The 22657-nt window shown below is 43.8% G+C and overlaps 1 protein-coding gene across 14 annotated transcripts in view; it reads left to right on the top strand.

The window, feature by feature from the left end:
- The first annotated feature begins 174 nt into the window (after nt 1–174).
- The window catches only part of ST3GAL6 (ST3 beta-galactoside alpha-2,3-sialyltransferase 6), a 51936-nt gene continuing 29453 nt past the window's right edge, over nt 175–22657 (top strand). For 2 of the 14 annotated variants that reach the window (XM_072023152.1, XM_021274360.4), the window contains exon 1: nt 8714–9217. In XM_072023152.1, coding sequence (XP_071879253.1) covers nt 8728–9217 — 490 coding nt within the window. In that variant the 5' untranslated portion in view covers nt 8714–8727. Of the gene's footprint in view, nt 434–732; nt 802–7994; nt 8438–8471; nt 8682–8713; nt 9218–9455; nt 9480–22657 lie in introns of those variants that run through there. The other 12 variants (XM_013102044.5, XM_072023187.1, XM_072023161.1 and 9 more) reach the window with 12 other exon arrangements.

Below are 22657 nucleotides of genomic sequence, written 5' to 3' on the forward strand. Positions count from 1 at the left end.
GCCGAAGGAGCCCACATTTAGTTAAGGGTCAAGGTTAATATGTCTGCAGTGTCATTAGTCATAGTAGAATGTAGTTCAAGCCTGTGCTAAGATCATTGCAGGGGGAAGGGCAGGAAGTGACTGTCTAAACTGCTCAAAAGCTGCTGCCAGTGCTTCCAGCCTTTACACAGTGAGAACTGACTGAGCAGGCAAGACTCCTTAGCTGGGTAAAAGCTGGTTTGAATTACTTGTACAGCACAATTTGGCTAAGTACCACTGAGGACGTCGTCTCTTTATTCAAGACACAGCAACTATAAACTCTTTGTTTTCATTAATTTCAAGTGGATCACCATCATTTTCCTGCTTATAACACAGATTCAGAGCATGAACAAAAAGAACGTGGAGACAAAGACAGGAGGAGAAGTGTCCTGAGTCCATCTGCCAAGAGAAACAGGTACCCGTGCCAGAGTTGTTTATGCCAATCATCAAGAAATGAGATGAGCTTCTTCACCACTTCTTCTGCAAGTGGGTTTCCCTGAACCTTGCTCATGATTGTCCTTATGATTTTCCTGTAATTTCCAGTCTCTCTGTGGGAATGATTGCTCATCAGGACTGAAAAGACCAGTGATGTCATTGGAACTGGTTCTCCCACTGCCATAGGCAACTACATGTAACAGGCATGTGGGCATTTAAGTACCCATAAGGGCAGCTGTTTTTTTTTTTTTTTTTTTTAGGTGCAAGAAAGTAAATTAGCCTCAGGCTCTGATTCCTGGCTGGCAGGCTTAAGTAGACCTTATCCCACAAAGTGACAAAAAGCTAAAGGTATGCCTTTTGAGGGGGGAGGAGCTCCCAAAAAAGGAGGGTACAAGTGTATTCCTAAGAAAAGGGGGAGGTTTTGTCTAGCAAAAGTGAAGGCTACTAGACCTGAGGATGATACTAATGAAATGGAGTTCTTTATGGGAGTGGATGTGAGCAGCAGAGGGAGAGATTTTGCACCAGAAGAGATGTAGTAGTTAGGGACCTAAATGGTTTGAGGCAGGGCTGTGATGGTTTGCATGGCAATTTTTTTGTTCAAAAATTTCCATAAAATATTTCCTTTATATACCACCAATTCACCTTGTGCCACAGAGTCCTTACCAATATTTTACAACAAACTTCAGGCTTGTAGAAGAAGGCCAAAGAGACAAACAATAACGTGCCACAGACAGAGAAGCAGAAAGTAGAGCAAGGGTATCACCAAGTTCCCAGGTTTGTGCTATGGCAAGAAATTCATTACATTCACAGCCAGTTTGTACCTCTTTGTTCTTATGCCAGCATTGTTTAGCTGGAGAGGATCACAAGAGGATCACCTGTGAGAGGATCACAAGACAGGCTCTCCATTCTTCACGTAATCCTTCTCTGCATCTTTTTCATAATTGTTTTATTCTTGAATGTGAGAACAAATCATATGCTATGTCCTGGGGGAAACACCAATTTTGTACAATTGTATCAGTTCTTCTCTACCTTTAGTAGAGAAATAGTGTATTTCCTGTGGCATGTTCTCCTTTTCTGTGAACAGCTGAAGACTTATTTATTGTTTATTTCAGTAGTCTGTTATGTGTCCCATCCCACTGACTTGGACAAATCTGGCCTTAATCCCATGTATCTCAGTCTCTACACCACAGCTATCTTTGCTGCCCAGCACCGTTTGCCATTTGTGGCTCATAAGAACATCTCTATAGTGTTTAGTTGTTGTTTGTTTGTTTGTTCATTTATTTGGTCCTAGAGTGCTTGCAAGAAGATTTTTCTCTTGCTTGGAATATATACATTGGATAGTTTTTATACCTTTGATTAGATATTTTCCAGCCTTCAAGTCTCTCAGCTCTTCAGTCCAGGTAAATTCACTAATAAATTTCCTTAATCTGACAAAGTTTGCCCTTCTGAAGTCGGAAAAATTAATTACTCACCTATTTCTGCTTGTTTTTCTGTTTAATGTAAATAGAAACAGTTGCTGAGTAATCAGCCCAATGCTATTTTGGATGACCAGCTTTTTTTTTGAATGTATTCATTACTTACTAAGTTGGGGTTGTCTCTTTTAGTCTCATTGACTTCTGTCAGTTGAAGAAATCTGTCAGCTATTGGCCATATGACAAGCTGGGCACAAGTTTATTAATAGAAGCGTTTGTCTCCCAAGTGGTGTCTGGAAAGTTAAAGCTGACCATGGCACAATTCCCAGTAATGTTTCTATAATAACATTTCAGTGACAGACCATTTCTTGCACCTTTATATTTTAGCAGCAGACAAGAAAGGCCACATTACAATGAGATGTCCAAAGTGAGAACAACCATCCCCCAAAAAACAAAGGCTGTGAACAGATGGTGTGGGCTGCTGGAAGTGGCACTTCCTGTTCATGTACAATGGGGAATTTTATGGTGAATTAAATGATGATGAGTTAGAAGACAAACAGCTTTAAAATAAATTGCAAAGATCATTTGGTGTTTTCCACTAGGCTGGATGAAATGGCTAAATGCTGAATTAAGAATATTGTATTAAGATTACAAATGCCTTGGTTATTGGTCTATTGATCATATTCACATGGGTCAGATCTAGCTCCCTTTTGGAAAAGGAGTTGGGCAGTAGAAGAAAAGTCCCCTCCATTATTATACTTGTGAGTTGAGGACACCACCCCGCCCTTTTCTGCCTTAAGGCTGCTCTCTTCAGCCTAAAGTGCCATGAAAGCAGAACTCCCTCTCCCATGCCACCAGCCCAATTTCCTGTGGTAACTACTGGAGTCGCCTGACCTGTTGCAAGTGGAGACCTTTCAGCCCGTAGCAATAGTCATTACCTGGCAGAATCTGCAAGCTAATTCAGTCATGGGAAGAACTGCATTTCAAATTTTCCCAGTTGTTGTACCTACATCCAAGACTTTGAGTGCAGCTTGAGCTCTTAATATAAGGAACATGCAAAGCTCTCTTCTCCTTCTCAGCCCCTGTCCTTCTCTCATCAAAATTTGGCTGCTGTTCAGATACTACAAGGCTTCTAGCAGCTTCTGCCATAGCATTCTTGATTTATCTTGGCTTCCCTAGCTTTCTGAACCTGTTTCTTCTTGGGGTCTATGTCTGTTTGTATCATTTTTATATCCCTGTCTCTTATCCTGAATTGCTACATCATCTTTTCTAGCATAAGCCCAATCTGAAGAGTACTTGGAGGAAAAACAAGCACCTGTTCCCAGGTTTTTAGCTCTTGCACACCAGTAAAGAAATCTGGTCTGGTTAAAGAAAAAGGCTGAAAGTGTGAAGATGGGATATCATATATCTGGGAGCTGCAGTAGTTGCCTCTGTGCTTGCAGTAATGCGTAGGCTAAACAGGTGAAGCCAGCACAACACAGGACAGATACCTGGTGATCTGGAGACCAGAATGATAGGCTGTGCAGTGAGGAGCCAGAGGAACAAACAGGGAGGCCTTGGTAAAACTCACGAAGAAGGAAACTGAGCGTTAAGCTGTGCTTACAGTGGGAAGGGCATCTCACATGCTGTCCTCTTCTTGAAACAGCAGACAAGGAACAATGAAACCTGGCATGGTACTGTAGGAATGACAGAGCCATCATAAAAGGCCGTGTATTTCATCTTCCAAAAGCATCTTGTATCAGCGAGCCGAGCATGTGAGACCAAGTGGGTAGGGTCCCAGAGGCACAGGCACAAGGACTTCTCACTCCCTCTGAGCTCAGAGCCCGGCTGTGTTTGGCACCAGGGCTGTGCCCTAGCAGCAGACTGCAAATGAGGGTCTCCCACTGCCCTGCTGCCCCCTCGGCTGGGTACTCCCTCCTGTGCCCAACCTCACTTCTCTCCTTCTCCAGGTCTTAACCCATGCCAGATGCTATGGCTGGCATCCTCCGTGAACAGCAGCCCACTGTGTGCCCCCGAGTTAGAGGGAGGGAAGGTGACTGCAATGTCCCCATCAGATGTATGGGAGAGCTGGATCTTGAGAGATCTGCCTCCTGCCAGGGAGGGGAACATCAGCCCTTGTCCTCTGCCCATGAGGGAAGGGCTGCTCTCAGTGCTGTGAAGCTTCAGTTTGGGTTAGCCTTGGATACGTGCAGAGGTGAAGTCATCCTAGTATGTTGGCAACAAGGATGGAGGGGGACAAGTGTGAAACTTCCCCTGAGTTCTCTGTGACAGTGTATTTTAATGGAAACAAGATAACAAACGGGGGAGAGATCTCTGTTTTTTTATGTTGTTCTTGACCTGGTGAAAACGAGTAGCTGCTCAGGATGCATTCTTCTTAATTTTGTAAGCCCTTTCTCCTTTTTCCTGTTTTTCTCCTCTTCGAGTGGGTGTTTCACCTATTCCTTCTTCTGCACACACCCAATGAAGCACTGGGATGGTTAGTGCTTATTGGATAATGTAGTTCTTTAAGAGTTTTGCAAATGCTCTTGCGTATAATGTTATGCCTTGAGGGCTTCATTTTGCTGGGCCAGTCAGGCTTCCTCATGTGCTCAGCACTTTAGATTGCATTGAACTGGGTGACAGGGAGGCTGTCACAGCCCACCTGGCTTGCCTCCACAATGTTTCTTGCTGGTTTATGTTTTGTTTGCTTGTATCCTGTCTCCTAGATTTAGTGCAGGAGCATGGCACAGCCCAGGATAAAACATTCTGTGCACTTTCCAGAAAAAGCTGTTCATGTGGACCATGAGAACAGTCACAGCCTAATGCAGGTCTTTCGTTGAACAAGCCTTGAAATGTGACCTCAGACAAGGTGGGGGTCAGGTCTCGTGAACTCATGGCTAATGCTGTGGATTCTGTTGGAAATTCCTACAAAAAGTGCACAGATTTTTTTTTAGACCTCCTGTGGCAGGCTTTATCAAGTTGTCTCCTTGCAAAAGAGTCTCTGGCAGAAATACCACAGAGCCACAAATCAGTGACCAAAGAAGCTGCATGAGGATGAGCGCTTGCCACAGCTTGTGGAGTCAGTGCACTGGTTATCAGTCCCCTGGCATTTGGGGTGAGGGAACTGAGAGAAACTCTACAAGAGTTGTACTGAGCCAGATTTTGGAGCTCTGTAACAGATTTGGGCATGTATGGGACTCAGCTCAGGGCTGTTATGATGGTGCAATGCAAAGGAGATCAGTATCAGACCATAGGTGGGCTGTAAAGCTAGAAAATAAGTGGAGCAGGGATGTTGCGATTGTCTGTATTTCTAGAAATGTATTAATCTCTTGAAGTCATTAACAGAGGGGACAGTTTAATTGCATTTTAACGCTAGGATCAGAAGTGTGTGGTAGACTGTGTGGAGCATTGCACACACAGAGCCAGATTACCAAAATCATCTTGCTTTCTAGATTGCAGGGGAGGAAATCACTTTCATGATGCTGCAACTTTCCATTCTGTTTATTCTGTACTCTCCACAGTTTTGTTTTTCCCATGTTCAACAAGTTTTCATTCAATTTTCTGTATTCTTATTTTGTTTTGTTTTTCTCACGTTAGAAGCTGGGGTAGAGTCTGGGTGTAACTTTTTCTCAGTTTAGTAGTGACTCAGGAGGTACATGTTTTCAAGCCCTTAAATATGACTCCATTCTATGTAGATTTGTTTTAGCTATTGCTTTGCATTTAGAGGTTTCTGTGGCTTTTCTGTTTGGTTCGGGGAGAGGTTTGTGTCTCAGGAGAGTTGATTTTGAACTGAAATGGCAAAAAAAATTGTTGACTTTTTGGTGACATGCATTGTTTTTGCTTGCGGGAGCATTCATTTGACTTCCTGCTAGTCATCCTTTTCCAAAGCATTTCGAAGGCTATCCATTGTTGTCAAATCATTGCTGATACTGTTTGTGTGCAATGGAATATATCCCAGAGAAGTGATCCTTATACTTTCTGCCAAATAAACGTGCCAGTCTTACAGATCAGTTATTAACTTCTTGTTTGTGCAGATCCTTTTGAAAAAGACTAAGAACTAAATAATGCACTTATTTATTTATTTATTTTCACCACATTCATCATTCAACTTGGCATTTGAATCCATGACTTTAGTTAGATGACAAACACCAGCTTTCATTCTGTTGCTGACCTTGGGTAGTTGCAGTTGCCAGAAGCAACTGAAGTGAAAGAACTATTAAGCAACTACATTGTTACGTTATTTGACCAATGCAGATAGATTTCGGGATTTTGCTTTTTTTTTTTTCTTTTTTCCAGATAGAAGTGTTTTCAGATGTCTTATGTGCATTTCTTTTTATTTATCACACACAGCCTTAATGCAGAGGAATCAAACTGTCAGCAACAGGTCTTCTCCTTAGAGCTCTCCATATCCTGTGGACTTCTGATGCAAATGGGAATGCTTGGCTCTTCCTAGAGTTAGATGCATTGTGCAAGACTCCTGGAAAATTGACAAGCACATAATTTACAGCCAGGTGTAAAGTCAAATGACTTCCTCTAAGTCATCAGAGAGAGTCATGATAGGAACACAGCATGTGTCTAATTCACTTCAGAGGCAACGGCAACATGAAGTGGCCTCCGAGCCAGTAGCTCAGCCCCGCTAACAGCACGTTCAGGTTCTTCACCCCCATGTTTTTTCAGCCAGCCCAGGGATCTATGCTATGCTGTTACCAACACCCAAGTTAGGCAGTGTGAAATTAGCTCACGCCCATGAACTCATGCGCAAAAGATGCAGCTGCAGCATACGCATCCTGTCTGGAACAGAGACAGGAATAGGATCTGTTTCCTCAAGGTTTCCTATGCGCCTCCGCAGCGAATTGTCCCAGCATCTTGTACTGCAAAAATCTGGCACATCCCTAGAGTAAGTCCATCCTGTGTCCTAAACAAAGGAGGGGCCTCGCAAAAATACAGCAAAGCTAAAACAATGTAATACTGGGCGTGCATAAGGAAAGACTGCCATGAAGCATAAATGCAAGGGGATTGAAGCAGAATCGCTTAACCAATCTGCTGTTTCCTAACTTGTGACTCCTTTGTTGCATAATCCTAATGATTTTTTGAGTTGTTTCTGTGCCTATAATACTGAGGTGAATTGAAGGATAAGGGCAGAAGAGATGAGAGGTGGTAGGAGAAAGATAATAGCAGCATTAGTAAACTAATTTTGGGAGGTAGATATTTTAGCTATGTACTATGAAGCAGCTTGGTTTTGTAAAGGCCGGGATGTGAAGGGTGAAGACCTGAGGAACTTCTTGGGAGAAAGGGGCAAAAGTATGAAGGTATTTTCAGCTCAAGGCAAGACAAATTACAAAGGGCTGAACTTTGGTTCCCAGCCCAGAACACACTGAAAACCACCACGGTTGGCTACGGACTGGGATAGTCCCTTAAGAACAGACAAACTTTCCCAGCTTTTAAGCTGTGATATTATTACATGTACATATAGGCTGTATAAAATTGCTGCTGGTGGAGTCGTTCCCTGTACTTTTTGAGGCTGACCACAGCAGTGACAGTGGTAGCCACCTAAAAATACACATCCAGAAGCCGTGCTTCCAGTAAAGGAATCATTGTTCTGATCCAGTGCTAACACGTACTGCAAGCGCCCTTAAACACAATACAGAAAAACTTCAGATTAGGAACGTGGAGAATTGTAATGTTGGAAGCAGGAAAGGACAATTAAAATATTTATATGATACAGCCACTGGACAAAATGCAGCACTGATGCATGCAGGGTCCGATTTTAAACCAAGTGGTGGTTTTTTTTTGTTTTGTTTTGTTTTGCATCTCCTTTGTCACTGGTGGAGCTATTAATTTCTTTCTCCAATAGCAACGCTCTGCCCCGTGCAGTTGGATGCTGTGGCAAGGGGATGTTTTCCAGGAACCCCATGGCTCTTCCCAGGGCTGGTGACACAGGGTGTGGCCTCCCCGTGCCTCCGGCAGCAGCTCTTCTCCAGGACAGATCCTGCCCTGTTGGCTGCCTCTCAGCTGGGCTTGTTGGGGGGAATCGTTGGAGGCAGGTGCTTGCACTGGGACAGTCCCGCACCCGTGGCTTTCACCTTGCTGGGCTTCTTGTTTTTTAATGTAGTTCAATTTTTTAACCAGTTGCCTTGCCTCCTCTCTTTCCCCAAGCTGCCAATGTGTTTTTCTCAGCTGTTAACTGCCAGAGGGTGACGAGTTGCTGGCTGGGGGCAGGAAGGAGGAGCAGGCGCTGCGCTTCCAGCTGGAAGTGGTGAGGGAGGACACGGCGGGGAGATGGAGCAGCGCGGTATTTTCCTTCACTCAAGTCCCTGCTCCCCCGGGAAAGCTTTAATATGAACTGAGGAGGAGTTTCAGTTGACTCGAGCCAAAAAACATCTGCCAAAGTATGCAGCATGCTTCCTTTCACATTTTCTCTTGCAGATGGGGCTCCGCTGAACCCAGCTCTCCTCTTCATCCTCACATAAACAAAACCATACGGAAATAAGGCTTGAATAGCCCTGATAAGAAGCTACAGAAGCTCTTCTACATCTCTGCAGTTTTATCAGTGAGAAGATTCAAAGCTAGAAACTCCGCCCTGTCGACAATTGGTAAGTGAATGCATCTGCTGCATAGAGCGTAGCTGGCATATCTGCTGCCCGGGCTGAGAGGACCTCATGGCTGCTGCCCGAACGCAGGGGACTTGGCACGCAGGCCGTGCTCGTTCCCAGTTTCTCCCACCAGAAAGACGTGGGGCATCGCCTCGCTCCTCTCCTGCGTTATTTTGCTCGGGAAAACTTCCAGCGAAGCTCGTGCGCGGTGGACGCGCGCTCACGGTTTTAAAGCCTCCTTCAGGTACGTGCCGATGGCAGCAGCGAGCAGTGAGTGCGAGAGCCCACACATGCACAGGCGGAGCCGGCTGTCCCGAGCCCTCAAGCCATCACACGGAGCCTGCCTCCAACAAGCCTCCTTGAAAGCAGAGCCGGCCCCGCGGGTGCGCGCCTCCGCCTCGGGGGCGCGCCCCGGGGCTTGCTGCGCGCTCCCCCCCCTGCGGCGGCGGCGGGGCGGGGGGAGCCGCCGGCCCGGGGCAGCCCCGCTGCGGAGGGGGGGGGAGCGGGCGGAGCGCGGCCCGGCCCGGCCCCGGGGCCCCCCTCGCGGGTGGCCGAGCGCACGGCTAACGGGCAGCGGCGGGGGGAGCCGGGGGAGGCTGCCCCCGGCTGGAGAGCGAGGAGGGAGAGGAGCTGGAGCTGCTGCTGCTGCTGCTGAGCCGCTCCGGGCCGGTAATCCTGCGGGGCTGCGGAGACGTGCGCGCCTCCCGCGGGGGTACCGGGAGGAGGAAAGCGGCTCTGGGAAGGGCTGCGGGCCTAGAGGGAGAAACGAGGGATTGCTAGGTAGGTGCTGCCCGCTGCTAGGCAAAGCCGGTAGGTACCGGCGGTCTGTGCGGGGGGGAGGGAGGGAGGGCAAAGCCTGCAAGTTTTGTGCTGTCTGCTTGCTAAAGCCTCGGGATTATTATTCCGCAGCGGAGTTGGTGTTTCTGTCCTCGTTGCAAACTGGGAGATCTGTTCTGCCGTCCTTTCTCGAGTTAGGATCCCCGCTGACGGGAATGGGAACTTTTCTCCTGGAACCAAAGCTCAGCAAAGGCAGTGAGAACCGGTCTGTGTTATGTAGATGTAGAGCTGGCGTTTCCCAGTTGAAACTCTGTTTCTTCGTTTGTTTTGTCCCTCTCTTCTTTACCGGCTTCATGCCAAGCTATTTGTAGATACAACATGGCTACAAAAGTATTTAGAAAGGGCAGCTTTGTAATGGGATGAGATTACTTGTTGCAACCTGACAATTCTCTTAGAGCTAAACTGTATGCAAATTGTGCAGAAAAGCATATAATTTCGAGTGCAGAGAATGCTGGTGTGCTAGAGTTGTCACTCCTAAATTTTAAAAGCTAAGTTCAGGGAGGGCTTGAAGAAAGAGGAAACGTGTATGAGTGGGACTTCTTATGGACCCATTTCAGACCAAGGAAATATTACCAGCTGAATAGGTTCTAGAAGTGATATTTTTGAAGGAAAAATATCTTTCTACCTGTACATAAGATCGCACCAGTGATACGCTTGTTTTTCTTCCCACCTATGTGAAATACATCTGTGGACCTTTCTTTCTGGCTTGATACAGTACCTGAGTCTTCAGCATGTCTGTTTGTCTGTCTGCTGAGCTGAAGCAGAGACAGGTTAAGCCACTCTTCAAGCTTACGGCTCTTTATTAAAGCGACGGTATTAAGGGTGGATAGGTCCCATGGTCTCCCTGAGGGTCTTCCTGGCCATATGAGACTTCTTCTGCCGATGGGATGTACGAATCATCCCCTGAGACTCTTAGTGCCCAAATACTCCTCTGTTGAAGGCAGGAGGAAAGCTGCTTTAGGTAAGCAGTTACCTGGTGGGGAATTGCCTGTGGGAGCAGATGTGGAGTGTGTAGGCAGGACAGCGAGGCCTGAAAGCTGTCAGAGAGATCTCAGCTGCGCGAGTACTAGGTTGTTAAAGGTGTAGGGGAATAGGTGACTTATGGTGTTTGGCTCAACAAGGTGGTTGGCGAGACATGAGTTTGATGTGTATCTTGTTAGATAAAGGCTTCAGAAGTTACGTATGGGTGTTGCCTCACAGAGAAGGGAACACAGTGAATGATCTCATTCACATCAGCAAGTCCTTGAGGTGCTCCTTGTCCGTTTTCTTTTCAGAGGTCTGAAAAGTTACAGGCAGAGATGGTTTTAAAATATTTTGTTTGATCACTTTCTTCTTTGGCTGGTTTTGGATGGAAGATGGCAGGGAGTGGGAATATTTTGTATTTTTTATTTTTTTTGGATAGTTTCTTAGTGCTATTAATATTCTTATCCTGGGCTCATTTTTCTGGATATACCGTGGTTAGTGTGTCTCAGTAAAGGTTTGATCTGTCCTCCCCAGACAGGTTTATAAGAACTCTCTCAAGCCTGCCTTGGCTGAGATGTGGCTGTCTGCTTCTTGCACGTAGCTTTGTGTGCTGCCGGGTGTTCAGGTTCAGGTATTTTGGCCTGGAAGAGGACACAGCCAGGTGGGTTGCTTGAAGATGTAACTTGAAGACTGCCCTGAGTGTCCATGAGGCAGACCCCACCATTGTCTCAAAGGCATCTGTACGGAAAGACTCTTTATTTTCCCCAATACAGCTTGTAGCACAGAATGTTGTTTTGTTCATCTTTGTGTCTTAAGATTCAGGTTATTTTACGTATAAAAGTTTGTTCATACTGTGTGTGAGTGTATGGTGAGATACTCTACTGCAGCTCTGTAGTTGAGGGCATTTTAGGAACAGGCTCAAGCTTGCTTGAAATACTGCTTCAGATATATCTTCTTACAGATGCTTACAAAGTCTTAACTAAACAAGTTGAAATATACACCATGTTTTCTAGGAGAAGTTTAATTTTTCAAGCTTGGAAAACTCATTTGACGTTCATTTGAGTTACGTTCATTTTTGCTAGACTTACTGAGAAACTAGTAAAGAATACTGGGAAATCATTTTATGGGGAAACAGCGTAGAGGGGTTTTTGGTCTTTTTCAGAGTTTCTATTTTCTGCTCTTTACTTAAAAGGGCAAGAGCTTGGTAGCAGAACAAAAGAAAAAAACACACAACCTTCAACTTCCCCATTAATCCACTTTTTTCTGCTTCCAATTTTGTAATCTTACATATGACTAATTCTCTACCTATTTGTAGTCTCCAGGGGAAATTACGATAGAACTTTTTCTTTCTTTTTTTCTTTTTTTTTTTTTTTCCTCCTTTGGTGTGTGAACTTCTTTAAATGCTAACTCTTCATCTCTTATCCTACAGATGATCATAAAACCTTTAGCTTTTCGTGATAGATGTTCCGGTTGTAAGGAAAATGTGATGTGCCAGCTGTTGTTGCCACTGAAAATCATCTTTTAGTATCGAAATTCATCTGCTTTCACTTTGCAGTTCAGTCTTTTAATTGTTGCTATCAGAAGCTGAGAAGTTCTAACTAAGAAGCGGAAAAGTGACAGGCAGCACTACACTAGCTAGTGTGTGCTGTTAAAAATAGGAACACAGGTCTTGCTTGAAGTATCAGCATCTTTTGAAAACTTCATTGAATAAATATAGGTGCAGAGTGGTCAAAACACCTCGCAGTAATGCAGATGTATGTGTTGTCTTAAAATATCACATCCTCTTTAAAGTTTATTTTGGTAGGGTGAGGTAGCTCTTCAGTGTTCAGAAGAAAGTCAATATTCATGCTTAAGGGCAAAATTGAAACCTTGCTGTCTCAACAGGAAGACCCTTCTGATTTGCTCTGTTGCAATGCTGTATTTTTAAGTGTCCTCTGGATAATGCCCAAAGTCTGCATGTAACTGTTTGTGTTACTTCCACTCCCAGCCCCAGCAGCAGCAGTAAAACTGGAGCGCATTGTGCTGGAGCTATTCTTTACATTCCTGCATCCGTGGGGAGCCAGGAGGAGCAAGGCAAAAACGTGAATAGCCCCCACTTGCCCTGGCTGGGAAGGGAAGGCTGAAAAACTTGAGAAGCCACAAAGCTCATCCTCCCTCCTGTTGGAAAAGCAGGAATGGAGTAATGCAGGGACTGGTTTTTAAGACCAAAAAGGAGTGAAGTTCTGACTTAATCAGCGAAGCTCTTCTTAACATCTGTTGATTCACAGTGCAAATTTCCATTTCCTTAGCAGAAATATTGCTTTCTTTTGGGCCACAAGCCAGCAGAAAGCTGTATTTGTGAAGTGGGTGGCTAACAGTCTTAGATTTCCACAGGCTCTTCAACTCACTTTTAAAACAACAGTTTCTCTGCCTTGAGAGTACAAGATGGAAATGCTAAAATAAAGATCAGAGCTGAGAAAAGCTCTTTGTTATACTGAAGCTTCCCAAGCACAACGGTGCTTCTTTTTTTCACTACTGCTTTCAGGATCCTGTGGCCAGAAATGAAATGAGAATGGCATGAGGGGCATGTCGCTGCCTTAACCAGAGTGCTAGGAGAGGTAGGCAGTGGAAATACGCATACCTAATGGCCATTTAACAGTGAATACAAGGTGTGTGCATGGAATATCGTGTGGGGTTGGGGAGGAGGAGTCCCTTTTCCAGGGTTAGAAAGGAATTGACGTGTTTCTACCATCGTCTTCTTTTTCTCTTTTCCAACATAAGTGTTAACTTAAATAGCTCCCTCACATTTTGCTGTTCTGTGTTGCACTGGCAGTTGGTGAATGGTGTGGGGGAAATGATCTATTTAAGGAAAGGGAAGCACCCTATTACAAAGCAAGGGGCACTGCAGAGAAAGAACTTGTGTTTTTTTTCCCTGCAATGAGAAGAGGGAAAGGTGCTTGGCCACTTAAGAACTGCTGTTGCTGAATGAAACCACAAATTTATTCATCTTTTTCCAGTCAAAATAGGTATTTCCTGTTTCTCTGAAGTTCTTGAACCTGCTTGTCTACGTCCTCCACCAATGTCATGTCTGAGCACCCTGGAAACGCTATCACCTTGATCTTCACAGTGCTTTGGGTAGTCTGAAATCAATGTGTAGAGCTGAGACCAGGAGCAGGGTTAGTAGCGTAGATGGGAGATACCCTGTAGGGTTTGTTTGAACATAAAATTTGCACAAGATTAAATGGAGGCATAATATTAAATCCAACTGATGAAGCGCCAGAACAAGTTAGGATTTGTCCATATTGGTGAATGTGTACGAGGCTCACTAGCATGTGGTAGCTAGTCTTGATCATGCCCTGTGCATAGGCAAGTTACTCTTTTCTCATTCAGTTAGCTGGGAAAAGGCAGTTTTCCACTGGAAACAGTTAAAGGAAAAAAAAAAACAAAAAACTACAGCTAGCTCTGCTTGCCCAAATGTTTTGCAATATTTAATGAGACAGGGTGACAGTTACTTGCCTCAGCTGGGAATCTGGAAGGCTGTAAAGGGCTTTCCTTCCCACCCACCTCCCCCAGTTTTATAACTGCCCATGGCAATTTTAATCCCCAGTTCACAGAGGGACTCGGGACTGTGTCAGTAGTGAAGTGCCGCATGGTTCAGCAGCTCTGATGTAGCAGTACTGCTTCAGTCTCCTTTGGTGAGCATCCTCTCCTTTCCCTGCCCCAATTCCCAAGCACTGATGTTGGCAGGTCCATAAAAGAATACTAAAGCAGGAGGGCAGGGATGTATCCTCCAGCTCCTCTACTGAACAGTTCTTGATGCTGTGTGTGTACAAGGGAAATCAACCACAAAGTGTCCGCTATGTGCTCTCCCTAAATAGCATCTCCCATTGTTGCTGGAGACAGACTAGTGGGCTGGACGGACATCAGTGTGACGTAGCAGGGCTGTTATCATGTGTATCCTCCTCAGCACGAGCTGAGCAGCACAGGCTAGGATAGACTGGATTCTGACTAGCCAAATGGTTAAAATACTGGTCAATGTAAATACCATTTGTACAGTTTCTTAAGATTGACTTATTCTTGCAAAACATATTAAGAAATTACTGTTACTTCATCTTAATTGGAGCAATTTAAATTAAATAGCTATTTTCATTCCTTCTAAGCTAATGGCATGCTGTAGTTTGTTTTCAACTAGGGACATTGGTTCTTAGATGGTTTTGTATTATTTTAAAGATTTCTAATTTAGAAATCGAACATGGGTCTTATTCTTCAGATTTCCCAGGGAGGTTTTCTTACAAACACTGGCTAGTGTCAAAGTGATTTTTTTTTTTGAAGTTGAGTGACTGAAGTCAGCTAATGCTACTTATTAAGTGGCTAAAAAGGATATTTTAAATATTTAAACATTTAAAAGGTTTAACTTCAGGCAACACAGTTGAGGAAATTCAGACATTTATATGTTTGTGCAAGGCTTTTCAAAATTTTAGCAGTTTTTTAATGGCCAGAGGCTGTTATAGTATCTCTGCAATGCAATTATGTGACAAGCAGAAATAATGAAGCTGAGTTTCTGATGACTTTCTGCGTGTAGACTTTCTGATGTTTAATGAAAGACGAGCTTATGGGGTTTCTTTCTTCTACCCGGCTGCCTACTTATTTTTGCAAAACTTGCAGAGGTCTCAAATACATTAAGTTCTTAATCTCCTGTCAGATTTGACTAAAATCAGCCAAAGGGGTTCGAGAGTTGTATGGGGAAGGAAAGAAAGGGCACGCACATCTGTACATACAGTGTACGATTGCATAAATTTCACTTCATGCTCAAAACATGTGCAATATAACAGAACAAAGAGCCTTTTACTGCATTTCATGCTCTAATGACGCCCTGCATCGTCTGCTGCGTTGCATTGAATAGCCATCTAATAGGATGTGGTGGTGCTGGAGGCCGGGCTGGATTTGGTGTGCTCGGGGTAGCAAGGAAAAGATGCCAGCGGGCAACACAGCGGGTCCTGCTTGCAGCGTGCCTTGCTCTAGAGAACTTCCAGTTTTATGCTGAAGCAAACATCAGGCTTCACATTATATCCCTGCAGCAGTGCAGACAGTTGGGTTATAGGGGAGCGGATCTGTGCTGCAAAAGAAGTCTGTCACCCTGCTGTGACTCAGGAAGGCAAGCTGTTTGTTGTCTCAGGGCTTACCTGTTACTCGCTTACCTTCACTAAGAGACACTGCATGTACAACCCTGGGCATATCCGATGCTTAGCAAAGATCAGGCAGGGGAGAACAGCTAATGTGTATAAAAGCACAGGAGACTCACGAGGAAACTTACATTCTTGTTGTTTTTTGTTTTTTTTTTTCTTTCTTCCGTTTAACCACTATTGAAACTGAGAATCAAATGGCAAAAATAGACACTGCTTCACCTGCAGCAAGCCAGACCAGGCTGAGAACGTAACAAGTGAAAGCGATGCCAGGAACGGATGATTTGCAGCAGATGAAGCTCTCTGAAGGACTGGGCTGTATGGAGCATGGGGTTGTGTGTCTGCAGTGAGTCCCTGCCAGGAGCACTACCCCCTGGCCCCCAGCTCACACTTTGTTGCTCTTGGTGGGGCTCATTGGTGTTTTGGCCGCTGTGGGACAGCTTCTGTGGGAGGGCTGCGAGGACATAGAAGTGTATGGGTAGGGTGAAATGCACCTCTGACTTCCTGCAGCTCTAGGGGTGACTCTCTTCAAAAACAAACATCCCAAACAGTGATACATCAGTTCTCAGTTTTCGGTAGGGAAGTGGGTGGTGTTAACCTTTGGTGAGGTTTGAGGTCTGAAAGCCTGAAATGGGAAGACAAGAATCTCTGTGTAGCACAGAGAAAAAACATATAAGCTTTCCCAGCATTCCCTAGTGACTAATTTAGGCAGCTTTCCTGTCAGACAGATGGCAGTTCAAGATTACCATCAGACATAATTAGCTTTCCTTATGTATAGCCAGGGAAACTAAGGTGCATAATTCAGGGCAGTGAATTTCAGTATAGGCCAAATGCCCCTGAAAGTTATCACTGCAGTATGGGCTCTTGTGGTGTCATTTTATAGCTCTGCATCATTGTAATTCTGACAGAAACATGTAAATGAACTTATGCAAACTATTCCGTAAGGAACTGAATTCCTGTATAACAACTAACACAGTTGTGCTGTGAAGGATTCCAGTTCTGGTTTTGTGTCTTTTAGCCTGCACCTTTGCCCTGTTTTCTTCGCTGTGAATTTGATTTCAGTTTTGTCTCAGGAAATACACAATGATGCTTCCAGCTCAGATAGAGCTACATCTTCTTTGGAAGCTTGTTAGCTTACAAAAAAAACACAAAACATACAAAACATAAAACAACAAAACCCAACAATAACAGAAACTTTAAAAAATTATTTACTTATTTTAAATAGTAAAGAATGCAGTAAGATGTGAATGGATTTTACTCTGAGATGTAAACTTATTGGGATCTTTTCCCATTCAGAGAATGTAGGACTGCATTCTGTGTTACATGTTCTTCAGTACTGTGTCTTTCAACTGTTTGGTGTCTGTTGGCTCTGGAAATCCTCAGGGCAAGTACTGTTTGGATATTGTATGTGGTAGTTTTTCCTGTGTACATATTTAAGAAATGAAACAAAGCACCTAAAGCCTTTAGGGGCTCTTCTGCTACCTGTACAACAGTTCTTTGTTAGCTCAAAAACACTTTACACCCACAAAGCATTCTCAGCTGTGAAGTTGCTCATTAGAGCTTTTCTTATCATGTTTTTTGGTTGTTGTTGTAAATAATATTTTTGAGCTTTAGTGCCAAGAGAATGAAACTACATGTAGTGAAGGCTTTTGAAAACAAACTTAATACAGTACTTGGGCTTTTCTAATTTTGCAATGTCTGTTTGTATTTAGCTTTCTTATAGTAGTTAGCTGTTACAGTGATTAACTTTCATGACCCAGAGGCAATGTGAATGTATTTGTCGTGGCGCTGAGTTAAGAGCACTAATGTTATCAGAGAAGTTGCTGAAACTGTTGGTGTCCTGCAACTTACTTCTAAGCTGGCAGAGTCCTTGCCAGCTTCCAAGACTTGCCAGCAGTATGGGGTGAGTGCCACCACTTATCTCCATTCCACCCCCTCCCCTAAATTAATTTAGCTTTACACTTTTCACTGACTTGTTTTGCTACATTCCTGAGGATCTCTGAGCTCTCTGTTGGCACATGTGTACCATGAAAGATTGACTTGCCAAATCTGCTTTTAAGGGTAAATGCCATCTCAAGCAGCTAGTTTTTGGTGGTGGTAAGTGGGTGTGCATGTGGTGTGTGTGTGTTTTAAAGCAGTTGGGGCAAGACTGAAAGCAACAAAGCAAAAACTAGTGAATGTAGCGTGCTTAGGGCTCTGACTACAGGCATCCTTTGCGTGTTATTTCATTGAAAATTAAGCTGTTCAGTTTTGTGTGCTGGTACGAGTATGTTCACCGAAGAACAAGTGTATGAGTTCACCTATTTGCTGGCTCATTTAATCCACACAAACCTGTATAACATAACTTCCCCAAACTGACTGGTAGATTTATTTGCATAATTCCAAGTCATTCTTGTGAGAGTTGAGGTTAAAACACTAACTCCAAATCAGCTGTAGCTGGATGTTTTAGATATCCTAGATGTTATTAGAAGACAAAGTGTGCCTTGTTTTAAAGTGAACTTAAGGCCATGGGTGAATGTGCACATGTAATACAGATAAAAGTCTCTGACTGGACCTTCTTTATTTAAATTGACCATGTTTTCTGGGAAAAATCTGGTGAGCTGATACGTTTTGTAACTGAACTGTTTTGAAATGTGACTAATTTGGCTATTTCCAGCCTCTTTTTCTTCCACCTCTTCTCATGTCTTTTATCTGGGAAACCCAAGAAGGATTGTTCGCTTGACCTCCAGCCTCTGACTGTGCAGGCATTCATGGAGAAAGACCAGTGGGTGTGAATGAGCAAAGTGATGCTGCAGTGGGGTGTGTATTTGTTAATCGTTTTCTGTTTTCTCAAGCATTCTGTAGTATGTGTCTTTCTTGTTTGAGAGAAACTGGAGAAGCAAAACAACCCAAGACTATGATGCTCTATTTCTTCAGGCAGAGCAGCTGCCTTAAGTTGACAGAAACGTCAGTTTTGCACGTCAAGGTATGAGAAAAGGACTTGAACTCTGACCCCCAGAACATGTTGCAAGGCTTGTTTATATTCCAGTCTTTCTGGAAGAGGAGCTGAAGGGAGAGGGGAAAGATGGGCTAAAAAAGTAAAGTGTTGGCCCCGCAGTAGGTGGGAGGAGCCTGTGTGGACTTAAAGCACACATTCTCTGTGCATTTTGTTCTATTGTGCACATGTTGGTGTCTGCTGACACTTACAATGTGTAATATATAAAGAGGAGTCTGGCTAAAGCTTTAAATGTTAATTCAGGAGAGTACAACAGGTCTGGAGGAAATCTTTCAGTTAAGGCTGTCTTACTGAATTTGGTGGTGTTGTGTTTGTTGTTGTTGTTGTTCGTTTGTTTTTAGATGCAGTTTGAGCTGAATTTGTAGTGTTTGTGTTGATTAAAGCTTTGGGAGTCAAGGAAAGAGAACTATCTGCTTAGCTTATACCTGCTTTGGTCTTTGCATGCCTAAGTTAGATTTTGACAGGACCCAGAGTAACTGCACTGCAGCTCTGTTGCTGGGTGTGGGAATAAGTGCTGGTCTGTGTTCAAATGCATAGGAGGAATGTATTTAAAAGAAAAAAAAAAAAAAAGAAAAAAGTGTGTTGGAGGGAGGCCTGTGGAGGAACAGGATAGGCAAAGCATATGAAAATGTCTGTTCCTAACATCTGTGCACCTTTGTGGAAATTGGCTACTTCCAGCTAGTCATCATTTCAAGGTATAACTATCAGCAAGAAGCTGGGACTGGGGCCTTGATTGTGGTTGTAGATGTTTTGGGAAATCTGTGATGCTTAGAAAGCACCAGTTTGGTAAGAATCCAGTAGTTACTATTTTTATTCCCCTCTAAAAACACAAGTTGGATGTGGATCTACCTAGGGCTGCCTTATAAACCCAATTTAGCAGTGTTTAACTGTACTACAAAAGGTACATAATTTGGTGGAATGAGCTCCAAGCCATTTTGGAACATTAGGGAATATTGTTTTCTTGGAGGGGAAAAATAATTAAAAATGGCAAACCAGCTATCTCCTCTTAATGCTCTCAGTTTAAGTTGTGCCTATACCATACTATAGAGCATGCTAATGCCTCGAGCTGGGGCCAAGGATCCCCACTGCACTGTGTTGATCTGAGTCAAACTGTTAGCTCAGCTCTCATGGGTGACATAGCAACCCTACTCTAGCCTCAGGCTGGAGGGGACATGTTCTGCCTCTCAGCAGGGATAATTAACTCAGCATCAGACCTTTTTACTGAACGCTGTTCCTTCCTACTGCAGGGCTGTTTCAGTGGCACCTGGTGCATGTGCTCTGTTGTATTTCACACATCCAGGTTTCCTGGCAGGATACCCTGGCTGATGATCTGTAGCGCTGTTCTTCATCTGTGGAGCAAAGTATTTGGTGTCAGTGTAAACGATACTGAATTCTGTGTAGATAGACCCAGAAGTGACACCTCTATGAAACAATGTGCTTCAATAACTGTGATACCTCTGAGCACAGGATTGCAGCGCTGTTCTAGTAAGTTTATAAAAGCTTGTAATAAATGACCATAGTCTTGTACAGGTGTTTTCTTGCTGTCCAAGAAACAGTCTGAAGAGTGAATACAACCTCCTTTTTTCTATGGTCTGTTCCTGTGCATTGTTTCTGCTCCTGTACCCACTGCAGGGCACGTGTAAAAGCTGCTGGGTGCCCAGGCGGCGGTAAGAGGAGTGGACAAGGGGTGACATTGAACAGGCTGTATCGCACTTGATAAATAGGAGGGAGGAGCAGGAGACCATGGGCATGGTGCTAAGGCCGAGTGAGTCAGGACCTGCATTGTTTTGGCAGCTTTTCCCAGACTCTCTGCATTGATAGCATGTTTTTCTGGCTTATCTCTTACATGCACACGAGAGAGAGGCTGCAAACTCATGTTTTACAAATCTTGCCTGAAATGTTGGAGGGTTTGGGTCTAGGTAGAACAAGCCTCCAGAACAACTTGTCTGTATTTAAAGTGTTAATGGGAACAAGGTGAGTGAGCAGGGCTGGAGATAATGGTTCTGGGTGGTACAGGTGCTGTGTTGCCTGTTATGCACATAAACTTCCCTTCCTAGACCTGCCTGCAGCCTCCTGGAAGGGAGCTAACTTCCCTCTTCCACCAGCTGTCCCATGTAGGTCAATTCAGATTGCTGGGGTGAGAATACAGAAGAGGTGTTGACTGGACCTGAAGACTTTATTAGCACATTTTAGCTGAAGGATCTGTTTGCATAGGAAAAGTTTTTGACCTTGTAAGTAGAACTGGAGAATTACAAGAGCAAAAATGATGCAGAAATCTCCTTGAAGGTTTTGGACTGAAGCAAACTGAAATGGTAATTTTCTGAAAAATACAGCGGAAGTTGCTGTTCCTTGTTGCTTGATTCAGCTGGCAGGCGGCTTTGGTGAGGAGCAAAAATACTGATGTCTACGTTTGAAAGGCAAAAATGGAATAAGATAACCACCATTTGCCCACAAAATGATAAACTTCTTTCTCTCTCTTGCGGTACACTTTCATCACTCCACTAATGGTGAAATGTAAGAGGGGGAGGCAAGCACTTAAGCCATAAAAACAATCTATTGCTTCTTCCAGCCTGTCCTGAAAGTGCTGTGCAGCCATGCAGAAGGTCCAAGGTGGATACAGCTCTAGTCTGCTCCTCTCCGCAGCAGATTAATGTCAGCAGAGGCTATGTTTCTGGCAGTAGTAGCTGATAAAGGACAAAGGTTGAGTAAATCTACTGAACTACTGAATCGACTAAATGTTAGCACTGCTGTGCTATTAAATCTACTGGACACCATTGCCTGCAGTTGGGTACACAGAGAAAAGACAGACAGTCTTGCTGCTACTTCCCGAGTGTTCTGCAGTTGTTGGAGGAAGGGGACGTGTTAGGGAAATTTTGGAAATATTCCTGTCTCTGGGAGCGTCTGTCTCTGCCTCTTGGACCCATCAAATGATAGGGCAGATAGAGCCTGATAATGTCTTATCTTCTGGTGCAGGAGTAATCTTTAACTGCTGGTAAAGATCCTACGTGTGACATCATGGTACAAGTCCCCAGTGCCATTTTGACAGAGAATAAGCTTAGTTTTAGGGCGTTGTGGTTGTGTAGACCTTCAGGAGCAGGAATAACTGCTTTATTTTTGTGTGGGGAGGAGGCTTGAAAGAAATATTTTCCAGTTAACACGTCAACACTGAATCCCTTTTGATAGAGACTTAGAAATGTAGCTTTAATTCAGGGCCACTTTGCTGGGATAATCCAATATATCTGCCTTCCTCATTCAAACTTAATATTTCTGAGGACTTCTTTAGACAATAAAATTGAAAGGGAACACAAGAAATGATTAAAAACTTCTTTTAAAAAGAGTGTAAGGGAAGTCACTAGACTGATTCAGCAGCTTTAGTACCTTTAAGACTACTGCAGAGCTATTGTATTGTCTGTTACAGCATTTCTTTCCTGAAAAATAAGAAACAATGAACTGTATTGCACATGTTTAGAGCAAGAACTGGAAGAGTTAATGGTGAATAATATATAGATCTGGCAGCAGAAATACGTATACATGTATCGTAATATGCCCATGTTTTGGCAACTTAACTTGAGAAAAATGATGATACAAGAACTCTGGCTTGTCACTCTGCTGCATAGTTGTGCCACCAGGCATGCACCTTGACCAAAATGAAACAGTTCTGCAGGACTGGTGATCACAAAAACACCCAGAAAATGCTGACCGTCTTGAATCCTAACGTTTCTTTTTAAGCTTGTTTCGTAGTTTTTTTCCCCGTCCCTTTAAATTTCAAGGTCCACACAACACTCACTTCCCTTCCTCCCCCACAACTGCAAGAGCTAGGAATTTAAGGCCTGAATGAGCTGAAATTTTCATGCCGTCAGTTAACTGCAGCAGCAAGAAGTTAAACTGTCACAAGACCAGGTATGGAGCTAGGATTGTTTTAAGATGAGTAGTATTTAATTTAGCAGTAAGCACTTCTTAGTTAAATATTAATGGTTTACTTTATTAATCCTCAAGGGTGCTTTCCAAGTAAGTAGGACAGATGCAAAACTTCCCGCGCTGTATCATTAACGATCTAATTTTAAGCATGAAAACAAAAGGAAGGCTTACAAGCATTATGAAGAAAGGTGATCATGTGATTGTCCAGTCCCACAGCTGTAGTTGCCTGCATGATTATTTTTATTCTGTATGCACGTGTAAGTTGAAAGGTACAGTCTATGAGATATGGGCTTCTATCAGATACAGCACTTAACTGAAGTAGCAGAATAAATACGGGTGTAAGTG

The sequence above is a fragment of the Anas platyrhynchos genome, chromosome 1, assembly GCF_047663525.1.
Source record: "Anas platyrhynchos isolate ZD024472 breed Pekin duck chromosome 1, IASCAAS_PekinDuck_T2T, whole genome shotgun sequence".
In the NCBI taxonomy this organism is placed as follows: Eukaryota; Metazoa; Chordata; class Aves; order Anseriformes; family Anatidae; genus Anas; species Anas platyrhynchos.